General features: G+C 58.0%; 2 protein-coding genes and 4 non-coding genes across 20 annotated transcripts in view; 5 read left to right on the top strand and 1 right to left on the bottom strand.

Moving 5' to 3' along the window:
- The first annotated feature begins 1432 nt into the window (after positions 1 to 1432).
- LOC102978257 (Friend virus susceptibility protein 1-like) lies at positions 1433 to 7696 on the top strand. Of its 15 annotated transcripts, none has more exons than XM_028477799.2 (7): positions 1433 to 1490; positions 3370 to 3621; positions 4299 to 4415; positions 4844 to 4873; positions 5248 to 5344; positions 5834 to 5872; positions 6316 to 7694. In XM_028477799.2, the coding sequence occupies exon 7, from the start codon at positions 6366 to 6368 to the stop codon at positions 7197 to 7199; it is 834 nt and encodes a 277-aa protein (XP_028333600.1). In that variant the 5' UTR covers positions 1433 to 1490; positions 3370 to 3621; positions 4299 to 4415; positions 4844 to 4873; positions 5248 to 5344; positions 5834 to 5872; positions 6316 to 6365; the 3' UTR covers positions 7200 to 7694. The 15 variants fall into 15 exon arrangements, with proteins under 15 accessions (XP_028333600.1, XP_028333602.1, XP_023988165.1 ...); XM_028477805.2 differs by having other exon boundaries at positions 1464 to 1479; positions 3370 to 3402; XM_028477801.2 differs by lacking the exon at positions 4299 to 4415 and having other exon boundaries at positions 1440 to 1490; positions 3370 to 3402.
- On the top strand, positions 3207 to 3298 carry LOC112067343 (small nucleolar RNA SNORD88). The gene has a single exon (XR_002893218.1). It is a non-coding gene; the product is annotated as a small nucleolar RNA SNORD88 (small nucleolar RNA).
- LOC112067344 (small nucleolar RNA SNORD88) lies at positions 4664 to 4759 on the top strand. The gene has a single exon (XR_002893219.1). It is a non-coding gene; the product is annotated as a small nucleolar RNA SNORD88 (small nucleolar RNA).
- On the top strand, positions 5665 to 5754 carry LOC112067345 (small nucleolar RNA SNORD88). Its single transcript, XR_002893220.1, has one exon. It is a non-coding gene; the product is annotated as a small nucleolar RNA SNORD88 (small nucleolar RNA).
- On the top strand, positions 6142 to 6235 carry LOC112067341 (small nucleolar RNA SNORD88). The gene has a single exon (XR_002893217.1). It is a non-coding gene; the product is annotated as a small nucleolar RNA SNORD88 (small nucleolar RNA).
- Positions 7697 to 9569: 1873 nt separating the features above from the next.
- Positions 9570 to 12917, bottom strand: part of ACP4 (acid phosphatase 4) — a 6732-nt gene continuing 3384 nt past the window's right edge. Inside the window, 6 exon segments of the mRNA XM_007104270.3 lie at positions 9570 to 9685; positions 9765 to 9830; positions 9833 to 9943; positions 10171 to 10294; positions 10732 to 10814; positions 10897 to 11029. Coding sequence (XP_007104332.3) covers positions 9570 to 9685; positions 9765 to 9830; positions 9833 to 9943; positions 10171 to 10294; positions 10732 to 10814; positions 10897 to 11029 — 633 coding nt within the window.

Below are 12917 nucleotides of genomic sequence, written 5' to 3'. Positions count from 1 at the left end.
GCTCCGGACGCGCAGGCTCAGCGGCCATGGCTCACGGGCCCAGCCGCTCCGCGGCATGTGGGATCCTCCCGGACTGGGGCGCGAACCCGGTTCCCCTGCATCGGCAGGCGGACGCGCAACCACCGCGCCACCAGGGAAGCCCCAGGTCTGTTGTTTAGAGCAGACGGGTGAGGGCTCTATGCTAAGGTGACATCTGAGCAGAAACAGGACTGAAGAGAGGAAGAGAGTTATGGGGATTGATTGGGGGAAAGAGTTCCAGGCAGAGGAATCAGCACATGCAAAGGTCCTGGGGTAGACATGTCCTTGGCAGGTTCCAGGAAGACCAGGGAGGCCAATGTGCTAGTGTAGCCCTGAGCAAGGGAGACAGAGGAAGGAAATGAGGGCAGAAAGGGAACAGGGACCAGGTCACTCTGGGCCTTGTGGGCCACAGTGAGGACTTTGCATTCCTCTGAGGGAAGCAGGAACCAGTGAAGGAAATGTGTCACTTAAGTGCAGGGTTTAGGTCTCTTCCTTTTACTTCAGACCACAGGCTTCATGGAGGTGTCTCCTCACTAGAAGGAAGAAAACAACCCCAATGACCAGGGGAACCAGCTAAACAAAGCGTGTTCTAGTCACACAAGGGAATACTTTGCCACTGCTTAAGGAACGAGGTCACTCTGTGTACGATGGAGAGAGACTACTTATGAGACTACTGGAGTTAAAAAAAAAAAGCATCTTTACCCATAACGTGTGTGTGTGTGTGTGTGTATATCATAAAGTAAAAAGTCCACACCAACTTGTTGACAATGGCGACTCTGGACAGTGGGTTTGAAGTAGAGAAGTTTCATTTAATATCTTTGAAAAAAACTTTTACAATCATGTCAGTTGAAAGACACTCCTCAGATCTCCACGGGAGTCCGGGCCTCCAATACCCTCCTCCCTCGACCCAGGAGTCGGGCTTTCCAGCCCCGGAGTCCAGCCTCTGGCCCCGCCTCTCACTGCGCAGGCTCGGCCTCTGACTCTGCGCCAAGCAGAACCTTTCCCGGACCGCCCCCTTGTCAATCTCCGCACTGGCCCCGCCTCCCACCCTGCGCCTGGGACTGCGTCTGAGTCGGCCCCGCCCCTGCAGCCATAGCTCGCGCCACTGCCGCGCTGGCAATTCCTTCTGGCCCCTCCCACACTTGGGGTCCTTCCCCTCCACCGCCCGCCTCTTGTGCTGTTCACAGAATTGCCTGACTCTCATGATAGGAAAAAGGGCACCAATATCTCCTTGCTCTCTTTTCCTCCGCCTCCCGGGACAATGTCTCATCGCCTGTTCGGGAATATTCTAGAGGAAACAGGCAGTATTTCCTTCCCCAAGCACCAAAGTGGGGTTTCCGACACCGGCGAATATGCTGGATGCCTCGGGGCGGAGTCCGACCTGGGGCCGGGGGGCGGGCCGTGCGAGCGGCGCGCGCCATAAAGCGGAAGGTGAAGCAACCCGCGCACGCGGTGGAGAAAGTGAGGGTTGGGTGAGAGCTCTTTGCATTTTGGCTCCTTTTTTTTTTTTTTTTTCTCGCGGGAGGGCGTGCGTTGGGACTTGGGTCGCGCGTGTCGTGTGTGCCCGGGGCTGCTGCGGGGACGGCCACGCCGTGGCGTGGACGGGGTCAGAGCCTTTGTAAGGGCCCGGCACCCGCGCTCCGAGGCGAGCCTGAGTGCTCTCTGCGGGGCGGGCAGTGGCGACCGGAGAGGGTGGTGGCTCTTTGGGGGTGCTCGGGGGTGGGGGGGAGAGGAATCCTCCCGCCGAAGCCAACTGGGGCCACCAGGACTAGTCCTCCTTTGTCTGCACCGCAGCCTGGCTGCGCCATTTCTGTTGCCAACGTCTCAGGGCTCCGCCATTTTGTCCATTTCGGGGAGCGTGGGGGGCTTGTGACATTGAGTTTTCCTTTCTGAGGTTTTCCACACCTGTGCTAGCTACACGTACTTTCCTTCGGAAATCGTTCTTGTGTATTCCCATTTCATGTGGCTGGCGTTTTTGTGCAACGTAGAACAGAGACTATGGGGCAGGTAGAGATAGAATCTCAAGGGTCCCTGAGGAAGAAGTGCGAGTGGGGTCTCTAAGTGAATTACTGGGTTGTGTCTGAGATCCAGATAGGAGTAGTTTTAGGAGAAAGCAAATGGGACCTTTGTTCACTTTCAGCAATCATTCTGACACGGGCACTTAAATACCAGTTTCGTGGTCACTCAGAACATCAGAGTTTTGTGTTAAACGTTAGTTCTGGGCTAACCGGACTTTTTTGGACATCGTTTCCCTGACTTCCGAGGAATACTACGCCCCTGCCAAGGAGATCCAGCCCAGGAGCAGCTAGCTGATTTTCTCTCCACACCACCACCCAGCAAGAATCCTCTCTAGCTGAATTTCTCCCTTTAGTCAACCATCTAGAAAACCGTTGACTTTATCCTAACTGTTACCATGTCCCAAGTGGAAGGATATTCATCCATTCATCATTGGAGCGCGCCCTGTTTTGCCATTGTCCCATGTATTCCTTTTTCGCGCCTTTTTTTTTTTTTTTTTACTTTTTATTGTTAAAATCCTCCAACATGCAGGGAAATAGACATGTCTGACAGTAAGAACATTTCCCCATGTTTACTTTTGTGTCCTTCACGTTTTGAAAGTAAATTTCTTGTTTCATCCAAAATAGTTAACACTGTGTTTCTAAAGTAACATTTTTCTACTTAATGACAATGCTGTTGTCCTCCTCAGATAATTCCTTAATGAGGCCATCTCCTATCTGCTCTGTGTCCATAGTTCCCAAGTCATCTCCAAAATGTCTTCCACGGTTGATTTGTTCAAAAATGGTTGCGTTTAAGGGTCTCTGGTCATTGCTTACGCTGCTTGCATTTTAGGTTTCTCTTTTCCTCATTTCCCCCAGCAGTCTCTTCCAAGGGATTTGCATCTTAGCTTTCATTGTTTAGGGTCAGTAGCAGGTATAGCCAAATGCTGGAAATCTGCAAAACTAGGCAAGGGGGTTAGTCAGCAGGTTCTCTCCGTGTAATGGGTTTGAGGACAGTCCCTTGTGGACCTGTAACGCTGGGGAGGTGAGGGCATTTTGGTGTCACCACAGGGAAGGCTGCGGGCATTTGTACGTCCTATGGATTTTGTGTTTTCCAGTCTCTAAGCACTGTTAGCTTGCTTGACCTCTGTCCCTGAAGGTGAGTGGCCTTGGGACCTGGTTGCAGAGGGACTGGAGCTCCCATGATGTCTAGCACTGGGCTCCGATCACCCCTGAGGACACAGTGCCCCCCCAGGACCTTTGACACCTGGGGGTCTGAGGGGCCCTGGTGTTGATGTTCTTTGGACCCCCAGACTGTTTCTTCCCCCACCCTCACCAAATCCTTCCTGTGTTACAGGTGTGTCTTCAAGCTGAGGGCCCACCCACCTTGGTAAGAACCCTTGCTCCCAGTCCCTGGCCCACCCAGGTCTAAAATATCTCACCCTCATTTGGGGTGACTTCCCATCATATATCTCTGGGACCTAATTTTATATGCCGGCAATCATGCAGATCCCAGCTCTGCTGTTCTTGGGCTTAGGGATGTTAGTCAAGTGATTGGTCTCCTGAGCCTCAGTTTCTGTGTCTGTAAAGTGGGCACAACACATCAAAGGTAAGGGTTGAATATGACGGAATATATGGGCTGTAGAAGAGGAAGACATTTAGTCACTTTTTGGTGTCCATGGGGGATTGGTTCCACGGCCCCACGGATATGGAGGGCCCAGTGTATGTGTTTGCGTTTCAGGGAAAAGGACTAATCAGAAATCTAATTTTCAAACTCAGCAGAAGAAAAGAAACAGAAGGGCTAGAAGCATTATCACTCACACTGCAGGGCGGTGGGGGTGGTTTGTAGACTAAATACAGTGTACCTTTCAGCAAAGATAGGCAGCTTCCCATGCATCATGTATATGTAAACTGATAAACTTGTTAAGGTTACCCTCACTTTATACAGTACTTGTTGTCAAAGAACATGGTTTATCTGGAGAATGTTTCATAAATGTTTCACATGGGAGAATGTTTCACAGATGTTTCAAAGAGCTAAATAAATCCTCAAATGGGCATGGGTATGTGTGTTACCCAAAAAGAAACAAGTGTTCCCAGATCTAGGAGTGTTTTTTTCTCTGCTCAGTGAGGTCTGGGCCTAAATCTATATTCCCATTAATAAGGATGACTTTTGATACTGATATAGGTATGTCTTCACCTGTATTTAGATTACTTTCTAAATACATAATATGGAGAACTGAAAGCGTAGCCTGTGGGGTTCTCAGAGGTGTAGATTCTCGCTGACAGGTACCTTAGGGGCTGAGAAGCTGCGTCCTGTGAACGGTTAGCTCAGAATGCGGATCATGTGAGCGTCTTTCTGGGGGGCTGTGCTCTTCATCCGAGGTGTCCTGCAGAGCTCTGAAGGTTCGTCGTGGGCTGAGAGGGAATTTCTGGGATAATGTGGAGTAGGGAGAGTGTCGCTTGGGCAGGGCTCTGTGAGGGGGGTGAGAAGAGGAAACGCTGACAGCAGGATAGGGAAGCCCTAAGGGATGTGTAACGTCTGTCGTATCTGAGGCAGTGCTGTCCAGCAGAACTGGCGAGATGCAAATGTTCTATTCTGCATCCCCCAGTCCGGGGGCAGCGGAGTTGGGCTGTGGGGTTTGAGGACACTGGGACCTCCATGATGTCCAGCACTGGGCTCTGATCTCTGTTGAGGACACAGTGCCCCCCGGGACCTTTGACACCCGGGGGTCTGAGTGGGGGGGTCCCGTCTCTGGGGAGGGGCGGATGGGGGCCATGGTTGCCCTGCACCCTACTAACCTCTCCATTCCCCCATCCCTTCCTGTCTGCAGGTGGTTCCCCCAGGAGTTAAGCAGCACTCGGTAAGAACAGAAGAGACTCCCCTTCCTATTAATATTGTAATAATCGTATTCAACTTACTATATTAATTTATGGTTAATAAAATTTATAGAGTATGGTAATATTAATATAATAAGGACAGGTGCTGAGTACTTAGTCTGAGCCAGGCCGCATTCCTAAGCACTAGATGCAGTTAATCGTCACAGTAACCCCATTATTTGAAATAGGTGCAGTTTTGTCCGTATTTCACAGGTGAGATGGAGGCACATAGGGGTTGTGGTTTGCCCACACTCGTCTCCTCGCGGCGGGGAGGGGGCTTATTTCTGCAGCCTCCGTCCATGTTCAGGTGCGACAGGGTGATGGGGGCTTTCTCTGTCTGCCCTCTTCTTCCCTACAGTTGGTACAGGACCAGCGAGGTTGGTTTTGATCCCCGGTTCTGCCACTTTTGACCTTAGGGCGCCTCCGTGATTTGTCTGCACGGATCGGGCTGAGGGGTAGGCCCCCTGGAGTGTGTGCTGTGGGCCGCCCCCGCCCCCCCAGCAAGGTCCTGGGCCCAGCCCCTCCTGGGCTTGTAGGGGTGCCCCAGCTGGTACTGCTGGGATCACCGGGATCGTTGAGCGCCAGCCTGTCCCCCCCGCCCCCCGAGTGCTGCGTCGAGCCGAGTTCTGCGGCATCCACTGCAGAGATGGGGGTGGGGCGTGTTAGAGGAGGTGGATGCGGGAGGGGCAGGGATGAGAAACAGGCCACCCGCGGGGGGCGGGGCATGGTTTGCGGTGAGATGTGCTCAGTTGGTGCCTGAAGGGGCCGTGCTTGGGGACCCCTGTGATGTCCAGCACTGGGCTCTGCTCTGTGACGATACGGTGCTCCCCCGGGACCTTTGACCCCCCCGGGGTCTGAAGGGTCCCTGGCTCTGGGGACAGGTGGGTGGGATCATGGTTGCCTTGCACCCCACCAGCCTGCTCTTCCCCCCTCCCTGTCTGCAGGCAGTTCCTCCGGGAGGCCAACAGCTCCTCCAGGCCTCGGTGAGAACAAGTTCTTATTAATACCATAATTATATTAAATTTACAGCTATAAAGTGGAGAGACGATGGTGATGGTATATGTACAGGCAAATGCTGAGCACGTAACTTGCAACCAGGCACAGTCCTAAGCACTAAATTCATTTAATCTTCACAGTGACCCCGTGATGGGGGCGCAGTGGGTGGTGTAAGGGGAAGTTGGTACAGGAACGGCTTGGGGTGGGGTTTGCGGGGAGACATCCAGTATGAGGGCTCCTGAAGGGGCCACGCTTGGGGCCCCCATGATGTCCAGCACTGGGCTCTGATCTCCCGTGAGGACACAGTGCCCCCCCCCAGGACCTTTGACACCTGGGGGTCTGAGGGGCTCCTCTCTCTGGGGAGAGGCTGGGGGACTATTTGTGACTGTTTCCCCGCCCGATGCCCCTCTGTGCCGTGCCCTTCCCGCAGCTCCTGTGGCCCCGCCCCTCCAGCCTTCCGGCTCTTCTCGGCACGTGGCCATGGCGGGACAGGGCGACCGCTGCTACACGTACACCGAGCTCCTGGCCATCGCCCGGCGCTTCCGGCAGAACCCCAACGAGCTCATGATCACGTGGATCCTGCGGGTGTATGACCAGGGGGGCCTGGCCCTGGCCCTGAATTCCAGGGAGTTGGTGATGCTGGGCGACCTGACCGGCGATGCCGTCTTCAACTACCGCTGCAAGGCCCTGCGGGGCGACGGCAAGACGCTGCTGGCCTGGCTGCTGCTGGCCTGGCGCCAGCGCTGGGAGTCCTTCCTGCACTTCGAGGGCACCGAGCTGCCCTTCCGACCCTGGACCACCATGGAGGAGGGCATCCAGCTGGTGCGAGAGCTGGGCATGCTCGACTGGATCTACCGCGAGCCGCCGCCGCTCCCCGAGCCTGAGTGGCTGGTGCCCGAGGACGTGCCCTTCACGCAGGGCCTGCAGCGGCGCCTGCTGACGGCCGCGCCCTCTGAGCTGCGGCTCTCGCTGGTCGGCCTGCTGGTCAAGGGCGTGACGGTGCTGGAGGCGGTGATGGTGATCCAGACCGTCGCCGACGTGGGCCTGCTCTGGCGCCAGAGCCAGCCGGGCCGCGCCAGGCTCATGCTGGGGCCCAACCCGACGCGCAAGGACCTCATGGGCTGGCTGCTGAGCCACGGCATGCCCAAGGAGCGGGTGGACAAGCAGCCCACCAAGGTCCTCCTGGAGCTGTACATCCAAGAGGCCAGGCGCAGCCACGCCCGCGACGCGTCCGCGCCCGGAGAGGAGCAGCCCCCGTGTCCGCCGTACTCCGACCAAGCCTGCGGGGCGGAGCCTCCCGTGCGCCACGACTAGGCCTCCCGGGCCTTCGGGGCGACGAACAGGACATCGTAGGGGAGACGAAAGCCTTGGTCGGCTCCAGCCGGTGTTCAAGGAGCCCCAGAGAGGGGTGTCCTTGCCCCCTGCCCACCCCGTGGGCATCCCCAGCCAGAGCTGGTGGAGGGCAGGCAGCTGGCTGATAGCTGCTGTTGCTGGGTGCCAGACAGTATGTTACGTTTCAGTCTGTTACACTTTGGCCCGATGGGCATGGTGGGTGGGCCCCCGCCGCTGTGTCACACGGGCCTCTGAAGCACTACAGGCCAAGCGGGCGACCCCGCAGACCACGCCGTGAAAGCACCTTGAAGCTTGTACCCTTTCTCTTAAGGCTTTTTTTTAATGCAATGTTTTTACCTATTACTTCATACAGCACTTGGGTTTTATGGGTGCTCACGTCCCCTTTTGCAAAGGTTTTTCTATTAAGTTCTTTTTGCAATGCCTTTCTCTTCTAAAATTGAATTTTGCGCTTTGCTCGCCTGCGAAGGGGGCGGCCAGTCCCTTCCAGTTTCTGTAGCTGAGTGTGTGGCTGGTACCTCTGGGCGAGGGGTGCTGGGGCCAAGAATCCCAGCTGTGAGGAAGGACGGCCCTGGCAGGCAGTAGCAGGCACCCATTAAGTAGCCCGCACGTCACTGCGTGTGAGCTGCGGCGTCTGACTGGGTCCAGGTGTGGAGCCGGAGCCAGAACCCTCCCCGGGTGAGGGTGGAGGGAGTTGCACAGCAGCCCCAGCGAGGTCCCCCACCTCCATGGCCCAGCAGTCTGCTGAGGAGGAGGCTGGGCTCACAGCCGCGGGGTCAGGTAAATCGGCTGGAACTTCTTTGGGTCTAGCGTGCATCTGGAAGCCAGAGGCTGCAGCACTGCAGTTCCAGCCCCGCCCCCCAAGCAGGACCAAGAAGTGAAGTGCAGAGGGCATTCCTAGGCCTTCCCTGAGGCCCTGTGACTGTCCAGTACCAGCAGGGGCAGTGGTAGGCCGCGTGCTCCTGACGAGAGGCTCCCGTGGGGGCCCAGGGCAGGTGGTGCTAGGAGGTGGGTGGAGCCGGGCTTGTCCACACGTGTGAGGACGGGGCTGCTGACCCGTGCCCTTGCCCTCCCGTGCTCAGGGTGTTCTGGCAGCCGGGGGTGGTTCTCGTGCCTGGCTGCCCAGCCCCACCTCTGATCCCCCAAGCCCCCCCCCATCTAACGGGCACCCCGTGGTGGTTACAGTGCACGCCAGGCTGCCCACCAACAGCCCGATGGGGTGTTGACACGTTCGCCTGATGCAGACACCATCACTGGTGCCCCAGACTGCTGCCCGGTGCTTGGCACCTGGGGAGGGCAGAGCCGCCTCCTGGGTTGCGGGGCTAAATGCAGCAGCGCAAGTACAGGCCCGGGACGGCCTGGTCTGCCACGAGCACCACGTGAACCTGCTGTGCGGTAGTGTTGCCTTTTCTTACGTTCTGTCCCGTGGAAGCCCCCTGTTTGCGCTGCCTGTTAGGGCAGCCACCCGCCGTGTGTGGCTCTTGAGTGCCTGAGCCGGCTGGCGCCACTGGGACCTGAATTGCGCATTTTATTTATTTACACAGTGTGGACTCAAACAGCCGTGTGGCAGCCAGTGGCTGCCATACTGGACAGTACTTGGGTGGGATCCCGCCCCCTCCAAATCGTAATTATAGCAAATGCTATGCTAGGTAGCCCAGAGGGGATGCTACCGCTCCCCTCCCCCCTGCTCCTGGCTCCCCAGAGGCTAGTTAATCTGATGGAGGAGTCGTGTGTGCCAGAGTAGATGGCAGTGCAGAGACAATGCTTAGCCCAGAGTCACAGCCTCCAGGTTGGTCCCAGCAGGCTGGCCGTACGGCCAGGCTCTGAACCCTGACCTTAGCTCTCCCACTACCAGGCGAGCACCAAAGCCAGGCTGAGCGAGCTGGACCCCGACAGTGGGCGGGGAGAGGTCATCCCGCAGGGTCACGCACATCACATGTGCTGCACCTATAAATAGAGGTTCCCGCACGTACACCACGCGTTCCCAGGCATGTATAGAAACCTGCACATAAACACTGGTGCACGTTTCACCCACACGTGCAAAGGACCATGTAAGCATGTGCGTGTAGGTCGAATATGTGTATACACAGATCCGTTCAGGAGCGTATGCATGACTAGACATCCACACCTTTGTGCACGTGTACACAGACCTGTGCACGTGCGTTAACACGAATATGCACACTTAAGCCCACACGTACGTAGGGCAGCTTGTGACTTCTAGGCCTGGGAGTTCCTCCGGCGCGCACAGTAAGTCACAGAAGCCAGAGCAGCGGGTGAGCAGATGTGTTGGGACCCAGTGTCAGCTGCGGGGGAAAAGGGTGTCGGTTCCGTGGCTCACACGGGGCCCCCCCAGGCCCGCAGGCAGCCGGCTCTGCAGGCCAGCTGGCCCAGCCCCATGCTGAGGGCTGCCAGCACGGCCCCAGCCCCAGCCAGCGGGGGCACCACGGTGGCTGCGGGGAGAACGGGGGTGTGTGTGTGAGTCTCCAGACCCGAGCCCCACCCTCCCACCCCAGCACCGAGGGCCGTCACCTGCGGGGGTGGCGGGCTCGTGGGAGCCACGGCAGGGGATCCCGTGAGCCGGAGGCCGGGCGGGGTAGTCAGCTGGCGGAAGCCACCTAAGGGGCAGGCGGCCGGGCACCCGGGGAGGCTGAGGGTCAAGGGTAAGCCAGCAGAGTCGTTGCGGTAGAAGAGGGAGATGGTGACATTCCTGGAGGGAGAGAGGAGGTGGTGGTACCCAGGCCCCTCCTTGCCTTCCCTACTGCTGACCTGAAATCTGGAGAAGAGCAGCTGGGTGAAGAACTGGGCTCCTGACTCCTACTTCCTGATACCGTCCCCGGTAAGTTTCCCCCGAAGCCTGTGCCTGGGCCATGCCCTCCGCCGGGCACCCCGTCACCCCTCTTGACCTGCCCGTTCCCGAGCACCGCCCCCTCCTCACCTGCGTCGTCATCCGGGTCCCCAAGGCGCCTCCGGAACTCAAAGCCGAGGCAGGCGGCATAAGGCGGTGTGTGCCCGTCATAGAGACCCGGGGCCCCCTGGAGGGCCAGGAGAGTGCTGTCGTGCTGCAGGCGGATCCAGGGCTGACTCAGGGCTCCTCCAGATGTCTCCTCTCTCCTGAGCTTGTGCATCCAGCTGCCTCCCAGATGTCCCGCAGACCCCTTAGAACCAGCGCCCCCAAACCTGCTCACCCTGGAGGCAGCCCCACCAGTTACAGGTGGTCACTTAATAAAGACTGGTTAAATAGACACGAAATATGACGACAGCTCAGTTAAAAAGCCAGTCCTTCCAGAAAAACGGAATTCTTTCCCATAACACCATCACCTCTCTCCTTCCGGATTCCATGCCTCTAGTGATATGGACCAAGAGTATGGTTTGGAGATACGAGTTACTCAAGGCATTAGGCTGCGCTTCCATTGGGACCACCGGGCCTTCCACACCCAAATTGCCCCCCCACCCCTGTACCCACGTGGCACTGCCTCCCTTCTTCCCAAAGACTCACAGCCGAATACATAACCATCTTGAGGGGCAGCCCCAAGTGCTGCACCCGAGAGAAGTTGCCAAGGATGGCATCCAGCAGGATTCCTGACAGGGCAAGACACAGAGTGCCAAGAACTCCCCAGAGGAAGGCGCCTCAGCCTCCCAGCCTCCCAGCTCCACACCTCACCCCCAGACAGCTGGGCCTTCTCTGCCGCCCCGGGTGGGCCCACGTGTGCCCCAGTATCCAAAGCCGAGAGCTGAGCTAGTGTCTGCAGGACATCCGGGGAGGCCCAGGATGGGAGGGGGAGACCGTGGGCTTGCTGGGGAGAGAGAGGGAGGGGACAAAGTGACGGCAACGTCCTGAGCTCTTCATGCTCCCCTTAGGCCCTCCTGTGTTGCCCCCATCAGCCGCAATCCTCTCTCCCAACCCTCATCTGAACCCCTCGTGGGCCAGGACTGGTCAGGAAATTACGGGGTGGGCGATAGCGATTATTAATTAAGCATAGGAATGCCCATCATTCCAGAAGGCCTTATCCAAAATCCTTGGGTCCAGAGCTGTTCTAGAATCCAGACGTTTGGAATTTTAGAAAGGTACGGTGGTGAGGATACCTTATACCTCACAACACATCCAGCGGGGTCTGGGGCAGCCCCCTTGGACATACATTCCCATGAAGGGGCTTAAGAAAGGACGGCCAGCATCATACAGCCTCAGGTCAGCTCCTGCCGCCGAAGCCTTAGTTACCGGCGCTTTTCCGATTCTGGAACTGGGGATTGGAGTTGCAAGCACGCAGACTGAAAGGCCTCACTGTGTCAGGCGCTGTTCTAAGGCATTACGTGAATTAACCCGTTTTGATCTAAACAGCAACCCAGGGGGTGTTGATACGTGTGTCGCCATCCCCATTGTGTAGATGGGGAAACTGAGGCACTAAAGGTTAAGTGACTTGCCTGAGGGAACACAGGGGGTGAACGGCAAAGCTGGGATTTGAACCCAGGTGCCATAAACGACTTGGCTGGGTGGGTGAGGCAGGGACCCACCTGGCAAATAAGAGTGTCCAGAACTTTCCACGCCCTGCGGAGCGGCTCCCCGACCAGCGACAGCCCCGTGCAGTTCTCCAGGTGAGTCAAGAAGTCCTGGATGCACCGGACTGGGCTGGGTGAGCCTGACAGACCTCTGAGGCCGGAGGGTCCCACGAGGTCCTGCCGGCCCCGCCCCGCTCCACTGGCCCCGCCCCATCCCGCCGGCCCCGCCCCATCCTGCCCCAGCACACAGGCCCTTGCTCACCGTCCAACCCTCTAGGGCCGTCTGGTACTCGGCGGCCTCCGTGGCCTCCCTCAGCAGCTCCCGGTATCGGGGACAGCTGCGTGTAGGGAACCTCAGCAGCTGGAGGAAACGGAGGCTCAGCGGGGACAGCAGCGTGACTGGGGCCCGACTGCAGGCACCGGGGAGTCGGGCTGTGGGGCCCTGTCTCCGGTCCAGCGTCTCTCCCAGATCCGGCTGCACAGTGTGGGGTAGGCGGCTCACCCCATCAGGACAGCTCAGCCTCAGGGAAGGTCTGGGTGCTCTGGCTCCCGGGAGCCACCCATCCAGGCCCCGAGCCTGCTCTCTGAGCCGCTGGCCCTCTCCATCTCTGGGGTCCCTGTCTCCCTCCGTCCCTCCCACCTCCAGGCCCCGTCCAGCCCCCTGACCTTGTCCTCAGTGACGGGCACCGTGTGCACAGGGTTGGCCTCCAGGTGGCCTCGGAGCGCCCTGGGGCGGCCTCAGGGAACAGCCCCGCTAGGTTGGCCTGAGCGCTCTCCAGGGTCCGGTCAAAGTCTGTGCTGCGAATGTACACCTGGGTGCGGAGGGGAGAGGCCAGGCCAGGGTACCACGGTCAGGGTCAGAGGTCAGCTATAGCAGCAAACCAAAAGCTTCAGATTAAGTTCAGGGTCGAAGTTCAGGTGTTGGGGGTCAAAACTCAGGGAGGGTTCAGGGGCTGGCCTTCAATGTAGGAAGTTGGGATCAAGGGTCAGAGGTCAATGTCAGGAGCAGGTGGGTTGGGGGTCAGAAGTTGGGTGGACATCGAGGATTAAGGGGGTCAGATGAGTCAATGAAAGTCACAAAGGAATACCAGGGGCTTCCCCGGTGGCGCAGTGGTTGAGAGTCCGCCTGACGATGCAGGGGACGCGGGTTCGAGCCCCGGTCCGGGAGGATCCCACATGCCGCGGAGC

This window comes from Physeter macrocephalus, chromosome 17 (genome assembly GCF_002837175.3).
Source record: "Physeter macrocephalus isolate SW-GA chromosome 17, ASM283717v5, whole genome shotgun sequence".
Taxonomy (NCBI): Eukaryota; Metazoa; Chordata; class Mammalia; order Artiodactyla; family Physeteridae; genus Physeter; species Physeter macrocephalus.
This window is presented reverse-complemented; position numbering and strand designations above follow the sequence as displayed.

What these genes read in the sequence shown, in the direction of transcription:
- LOC102978257 (XM_028477811.2), top strand. Translation starts at nt 6,366, where the DNA reads ATGGCGGGACAGGGCGACCGCTGCTACACGTACACCGAGCTCCTGGCC.